At 51.6% G+C, this 7,751-nt stretch overlaps 1 protein-coding gene across 3 annotated transcripts in view; it reads right to left on the bottom strand.

Moving 5' to 3' along the window:
• Positions 1-5,453: 5,453 nt before the first annotated feature.
• The window catches only part of RLBP1 (retinaldehyde binding protein 1), a 12,409-nt gene continuing 10,111 nt past the window's right edge, over positions 5,454-7,751 (bottom strand). For all 3 annotated transcript variants that reach the window (XM_081831664.1, XM_081831662.1, XM_081831661.1), the window contains 3 exons: positions 7,581-7,739; positions 6,554-6,664; positions 5,454-6,234 (listed from right to left, as the gene is read on the bottom strand). In XM_081831664.1, coding sequence (XP_081687790.1) covers positions 6,076-6,234; positions 6,554-6,664; positions 7,581-7,739 — 429 coding nt within the window. In that variant the 3' untranslated portion in view covers positions 5,454-6,075. The remainder of the gene's footprint in view (positions 6,235-6,553; positions 6,665-7,580; positions 7,740-7,751) is intronic.

The following is a 7,751-nucleotide window of genomic DNA, read 5'->3' on the forward strand; positions in this document are numbered from 1 at the left end:
CCATGCTGCCGGATTTTGGCGGGGGAATACAGGATCCTCCAGCACAGGGGCGTATAAGATTTGCAACTAGCAATGCAATTTTTTCTAAATATGAGGATATTTACCTTTATTAAGAAATGATACTAAACAACGGTGTCCTTGATCATTTTATGTTCTCATATTACTTTTGGCTCTGTTTTGATTCTGTGTGGTGGTAAACGAAGATCATTACAAACAAAAACTGTAATTTTGTTATCTTTGATTCAATGGAATTTCTTTACTTAAATAAAAGGCTAAAAATGTGGCGTGACTGTGTGTCCTTTGTACAGCGGGAGTTTCTGTCTAAAAGGATTCTTCCTGTGCCGTCACCGAACGTGAGCTTGAAGGAAGCGGGCAAAACCACCAAGTTCTTATCACAAGTGATTTTATCCCAGCCGTACAAGCAATTACCAAAGAAATGACCAGCCCGCAGGTGTCTACACACACCCAACCTCTCCTGGCCAGAAAGCCAGGGCGTGAGATACCACCAGTAAAATCACCTGCTCTCCAAAGTGAACCTTGTAGATGAAATGCAAGGGGAGATGGAAATGGTAGTTGCCGTGCATGAAAGAATGTTCTTTGAAAAGACTGAGTGAACATCACCTAAATTAAGATTATGTTGGGTTGCGGGCGCCTGGGTGGCTCAGTCGGTGAAGCGTCTGCCTTCGGCTCAAGTCATGATCTCAGGGTCCTGGGATCGAGCCCTGCATCGGGCTCCCTGCTCAGCGGGGAGCCTGCTTCTCCCTCTCCCTCTGTCCCTCCTCCCCCCCACTCGTGCTCACTCTCGCACACGTTCTTTCTCTCTCTCAGATACATAATAAAAATATATTGGGCTAGAATAATGTATATATTGGGTTGATGGTGGTGGTTTTTTCTCCTTCGTATCTGTCTGAATCCAAGCTAAGGGTCTTCCAGGGCCAGTGACTGACCCCACCAGGAGAGTTATACGAGCCCATGCTCTCCCACCCAAGAGCTTTGCACATAGTTTTCTTCCCTCCTCGGCTATGCAAAACCTCTGATAAGTTGAGGGGGGCGGTTAGGGTGTTGGTTTTGGAGGATGTGCTTTAACATGACCTAAGAATGCCCACTATCCAATTTCACAGTGCATCCCATTCTAGTAAGCAAGCTTCCCCTACTTCCTTTCCCCCGCAAAACCAGATTCTTTTTTTTTTTTTAAAGATCTTATTTATTTATTTGAGAGAGAGAATGAGATAGAGCATGAGACGGGGGAGGGTCAGACGGAGAAGCAGACTCCCTGCTGAGCAGGGAGCCCGATGCGGGACTCGATCCCGGGACTCCAGGATCATGACCTGAGCCGAAGGCAGTCGCTTAACCAACTGAGCCACCCAGGCGCCCCCAACCAGATTCTTTTGATCCAACAAAACCAACTTGTAAAGAATACTACCTATGAAAAGTACCATATGGAAGAGATCTCAGGTCCAGGGTCTTGGGTTGGTTGATGCCAGCAGCTTGCCAAGGTGGTCGGCACATTAGCTGAGCCTCTCCCAAGGCAACCCTATAGATCTGTGATCAATGACGTTTACCTACAGTCACTCGCCATCCCAACGGTGCTATATTTTACTATACCTTTCATCAAGAGACCCGTCTGCTCTAGCCCTATGGGGGAGGACTTTCCCATGGTAAGGACCAAACACCTAACTGGATGGCTGTGCACATGTATGACAGCCTTTCTCCTCATTTCTCTCTCGGGTGTCCCCCTTTGAGGGGGTTACCTGTATCTGCGTGGTTGGGAAGACATTACAGGCAGTTTGGCCTTGAACTGCGGAACTCTCCCCCAAAGGGGTTAAGGTAAACCCCCCCCCTCCTTGTGACTATGCACACCCAGAAACTTCCTTTTGATTTTCCTGCTGGCTACCCCATTTAGAAATGCCCAGTATCTCTACCGAAGACAGTTCGGTTTCCTCTTAAAGTTACTTCCTCCTTTATCTGATGACGGTTGGTGAAACGGACCTGGAATAAATGAAGTTCTAATTTCATTGTGCCTCTTCCCCTTCCTACCTACACCTCCCCCAGCCCCAGAAATAAACATCTGATGCAAAGCATGAGGAGTGATAGGGCCGAAGGGATTTGGAGCCAGAGTTGCTGGTCAAGGTCCCATCCTAGTCACTTCCCGGCTCTCTGATCCTGAGCAAGATTTAACCTCAGGTTTTTTTTTTTTTTGGTTTTTTTTTTGGGGTGGGGGGAGGTTGTTTTTTACCTGTAAGATGGGAATAATTATAAGAAGGATGCCTATCTCTGAATACTGAGAGGATCAAATACAAGAATATTTTTCAAAGTGAGAGTGTTATTTTGGGCAGTGGTTTGGCTTCGTCCGCTTGGTTCCCACTTATAAATCACTTCCGGGGACAGTGTAGAAACCAGAAGAAAAGAATGTGCGGCCCCAACTGGGGTGTCTTAACTGCTGGGTCCAAGAGGAAAGCTGAGTTGGGCCCGGATATGGTTCTCAAAAACATTCCTGGGCTTGGCAGTGCTGACCAGCCACGTGGATGCATCATCAAATCCTGATCCCAATCTTTTCCTTCCTTAACATGGTCACCTTCAGAAATCAAGTGTACCCGCCAACACATTTCCTGCCTGAAGGCAGGGCAGCTTCTGGGCACAGCTCCCAGGGAAGATTCTGGGACAGATAGCCAGCATCAGCTGCTGCCTCCCCACAGGGGCTTTTGCAGCCCTGCTCCTCTGCCCTCTCGGCTCAGGAGAAAGAGCCAAGTGCAAAGTTTGCTTTGAAATCCTTAGATAATAAAACCAGCCTGAGTGGCTTCCTCCATATGTCAACACACAGGACTTGCAGCAGTGCATATCTGGACCACCTGGGAAGCTTGGAAAGCTCTTGATGCCCAGGCCTCGCCGTTTTAAAGCTCCCCAGGGAATTCCAGCCCACAGGGATCTCGTTAAACTGAAGATTTGGATTTAGCAGATCTGAGGTGGGGCCTAAAATTTTGCACTGCTGGCAAGCTCCCAAGAGGGACAGACACCACCGTCCCGGGACCCCACTGTTAGTAGTGAGGTTCCTGGGGATCCTGTGAGCTTCTTTCTCGACCCTGCACTGCCGAGTTTGCTGAATACCAAAGCCACACCCACACCATGGGAAGTGGGATTAAAAGATGGTCCAGTTCACCCCTCAGGTGACTCTTCAGCCCTTTTCCTGACTGGCTTAAGACCCGGCCTTCCCTCTTCCAGGAAGCTCTGCAGACCACCAGGTAGCATTAGACTCCTCCGGCATCCCTTAGGGTAAACGAGAGAGACTGAGCAGTGTGGCCAGTCTCGTTCAAGGCTCTCTGAAGCTGGTGGCCTGTTTCCCTACTGGGACCTCCACTCACACCTTCACAAATTGCCTCCATCTGCTAACTGACAACATCCCCCAAAGGTCCATGAGAGGCTGGCAGAAATGCATCATTGTGACTCCGCAAGCCCTCACTTTGTTCTAATTACTTCTATGTGGCAGAATCCCAGCCTCATCCCAGATGTCTCCAGAAAGCAAGCCGTTCTGGGCAGCAAACGGCTGTCATAAAATTCATGTTTCGTTGTCCCCCTTCCCATACTTGGTGGCTTTCAAAAGAGTATTTTATTGTCCCTCTTCCTCTCTCATGAACGAGGCGGTGGTGGTCACATATAGGAATCCAGCATGTAGGCAGCTGGGATTTTGTGAGGCTGAGCATGGCTGATTTTAACATTAACATTTATGGTCTTCAAACACGTTCTCCCACAGGGGGCACCACCCTTTCTGGACAGATAGCTGGCCCATCCCCCCACCTCTCTGTCGTGCCCCGCTGGTCTCTGCGCCTGGAGGGGCAGTACCAGGGCATGACCGGCAGGGGGCAATGCCAGCCCACGGTCGGAGCTGACTCTCTGGGTCCCAACCCCACAGCCTCTTCCCCGACCAGACCCCGACACTGAGCTGAGGTGCTAGCCCTTGCTGATTGTAGGGGCGACCCCAGCGTCCCATTTGGATCTGAGTGAGAGCCAAAGCCACCCAAAGAGCCTCCTGGTCAGCGTCTGCCTGTGGTTTTCTCCACATCCTGATCTCATTTGTAAATCAGAGCCCCCATCAATCAGAGGGTGGGCCTGGGCTGCATTTACAAGGGCTCCTGGCAGTTCGGGACCAAGGGAAAGATAGAAGTCATTCAAGAGGGATCAGCCTCTGTTTCCCTCAGATTTGGGACACAGCTCTCTTGCAAGACAATCAGAAGTATATCCTGAAAGCTTTAAAAATTTCTTTAATTCAGCCTCACCCCCGCCCCCCCTCTACCAACAACTCTACCGTAGGGTCACCAATGCTCCCCATCCTGGCTAATGCGAGCCTCCGTTCTCTGATCACTTGACCAGTCGGCACCCCTGCAAAGGGGTTCACGCCCTCATACTTGAAATACCTTCTTAGCTCCAGATGTTCTAGGAGATCCCTTGGGGTGCAACCAGAGTACCCTCACTCTTTTAGGCTTAACTACAAGAGTTCCATGTAAGATTTGATTTGGAAAAGGGGACCCTCACCTCCGAAGGGGTTTTGAAGGGTTTGAAGAAAGGGTTTGGGGAAAATCCTCCCTGGTCAAGCCTCTCACCCCTCCACCCACAATAATCTGCTATGATTCCTCCTCCGGCTCAGGAGTCCTATGTAAATATCATTTATGACCATGGACTCTCAGAAGCTACTGGGATGATAAGCATACCCTGCACACCCTAGAAACGAAAGAAAGGATATAAGAAATAAATGCGTGTGTGCGTACATTCACACGTTCACGTACGCACACATACCCACACTGGAAAACAAGAACGAGGACTCTCAGTGGATCAGGAACATTTCTGAAGGAGTGCAAGCAGATGGGATTGGATTAAACCTACAGCCCAGGAAATCGCTGAAGGTCCTGCCCCAAAAAGTGGGCGCAGTACCCAGGGTGTTTCACGCCCACAAGGAGGGGCAAGTGTGGGAAAGCCCTGGGGTGATCACTGGGGTCCTGGGGTACCCAGGCGGGTGCAGCCGGACCAGCCGACCCTCAGCCTCCACACTAGTCAGACTACAGGAACAAGAGTGTGCCCCCAGGTGGGAAAGTCAGTGGCGGATCTTGGGAGAAGCCCCTGGCAATGCCCGCAAGCCCGGTGCCCAGCAGCCAGCTTCAGAGGGGAGAAGCAGGCTCAGCACACAGAGGCCTCTAACGGGGAGTCTCCCCCCCACGCTCAAAAATCGCCAAGCACGGGGCGCCTGGGTGGCTCAGTCGTTAAGCGTCTGCCTTCGGCTCAGGTCATGGTCCCAGGGTCCTGGGATCGAGCCCCCGCATCGGGCTCCCTGCTCTGTGGGGAGCCTGCTTCTCCCTCTGTCGCTCCCCCTGCTTGTGCTCTCTCTTCTCTGACAAATAAATAATAAAATCTTAAAAAAAAAAAAAAACACCACCAGTCAAGGCAAGGGGTCTAGAGGAGAGAGCCTTGGGTGGAGAGACCCCTCATAGGACGGGACACAACCGCCACCCTGGAAAGGGGTCCCAGCTCCTGACCACTGCACACATCACACCCCGCCCGACTGAGGGGACAAAACCACCACAAAATGGAGCCACTTCGAGGCCACTTCCACCCCAGAATTCCACGTAAAAAAGCCCCCTCTTGCCTACCGGCCGCCAAAATTGCTGTGTTTGCCAGATCGTTTTATACCCCTCCTCTTTTATCCTTTTATTGTATTTTACTTTGGCAGCGGAGAGACCTTTAAATCAGCCTCCTTGCCTGTTTTCACAGACCCCAAGAGGTAGAACTGCTAGAAAGGAAATCATCGAGAAGCTTAGAGTCTTTGAAACTCAACCCCACACAAGTCACTGTCCTAAGCTTCAGAGGCAGTAGGAATATACCTGTCCCCAATTCTTCGTGTTCAAGGGAATTGCCCCTGCTTTATTGCCCCCCAACTTGGGAGGAGGGTGACACCTGAATTCATCCAAGCTTAAGGGGGTTCAGGGGAACCACAGCCACCTCAGGCAGCCCTTTTCCCAAACTTCTGGGTCCAGGACGGCTGAGGAGAGCCGGGGGTTGCTAACTACAGGTGGATGGCAGGAGACGTCCTCAGAAGGCTGTGTTCTCAGCTTGGCCCCGGGGGCCAAAGAGATGCTCAGCAACGACCTTGCCATCATACTTGGGCAGTGTGCCCCCAAAGTCGGAGGGCAGGATGTCCTCATCAATCTCCTGGAAGAAGCCAGAGAGGTCATCTCCATGGACATAGACCTGCAGGGAAGCCGGGGAGACAGAGCTGAGTGGGGGGGGGGTGCGCCCTCAGGATGGGGGACGGAGGGGAGGAAAGGGACAGGAGGAGAAAGGCACAGCATGCCCCGTCTGCCTGATGGTGTCCGTCTCCACAGTCCTCCGTGTCGTGCTGTCACTCAGCTCAGGACCACGGCACAGAGTCTGAGGAGGGCTCAGGTGGGGTCCCCTCCTCCTCCCACCCTCATCCCCCTTGTCTCGTGAACTCTTTCCTGCTACGGCCACCACTCCCTCACTGGCCAGAGAATTGGTGAGCACCCTCCCTGTGTGACCACGCACTCACCCGTTGGAGCAACTTGTTCTTCAGAAAAGGCTTGACCATGTTGTAGGTGGTAGTGAAGTACCACGGCTGGTGGATGAAGTGGACGGCTTTGAACCGGGCTGGGAAGGAATCCTGCAGTGAGAGAGAGTGCTCCAGCCCACGGCCCCAGTGGCCTCAGAGGCTCCCACTCACTCCCCCACTGCCTCCCCCATGACTTGAGGACACACTTGTCTCATCACATGATTGCCCCAAAGGATAGCCCACTAAAGGTTCCATTCCTGGGCCAGCAACTGGGGAGCCTTGGCTTCACCAAGGCTCCAAACTGCAGGGAGGAAACCCCAGAGGCCATCCCTGCTGATGTGTAACACCTTGCCATTAGGCGAAGTGAGGAAATGAAATGGTAGCCTTGCTTGGTTTTTAGGTGACCAAGCTTTTCCAAACCCACTTGCCTGCTGAGTGGACTGAAAACTATTAGAGACCCCAGGGACACTACCATCATACCTCATTGTCCTTCAACACCCACCGCCCCCCACGACCCCCATCTCCCACCCCTCCTTTCCTAGATATACATAAAGCGGATTTCGGAAGGACTTCTGACACATCGGTATATACAGGAGTGAGCTGTCAGGGACATTAACGATCATCCCTTTCTTGGGACAAATTCACATTCAAAGAGAAGCACTGTGACATGTGTGGACAGAGAAGGGGATTCCAGGTCAGAAGGTGTAGGTTCAAGTCTGACCTCTTCCACTTTAGAGTTTTATGATCTTGAGAAGTCACTCAAGTCTCTGAGCCTGGGTTTCAAGGTCTGTAAAATGAAGCAGAGAGGAGGAAGGGCCTGCTCTCGAGGAGTTAAGGAATGAATGTGAATGCTTGGCACACTGTTGATCACCATCCAAGCCTTTGTGGTTGTCATTCCTCATTACGGTGCTAGGTGGTGGTTAGATCTAGGGTCCTGGCGAGCACCATTAAGCAGGGCACCTGGGCCCAGCTTCCCAGCCTCCTGACCTGTGAGAGGCTCCTGCAGGAGAGAGGGCGGAGGCCTCACCTGGAGCATGTCCACCATCTTCCTAAGATCAGAAGCCCGAAGTCCGGCAGCCTGCTGCATGGTAAAGCCCTTGAAGTTCTCGATGATGCAGAAACCATTAATCTGAGTTTCCTCGTTCTCTAGCAGCTTCTCCAGGATGAAACAATATGCCTGCAAGATCTTGGACACAGA

This window comes from Leptonychotes weddellii, chromosome 9 (genome assembly GCF_054177405.1).
Source record: "Leptonychotes weddellii isolate Sample4059 chromosome 9, ASM5417740v2, whole genome shotgun sequence".
In the NCBI taxonomy this organism is placed as follows: Eukaryota; Metazoa; Chordata; class Mammalia; order Carnivora; family Phocidae; genus Leptonychotes; species Leptonychotes weddellii.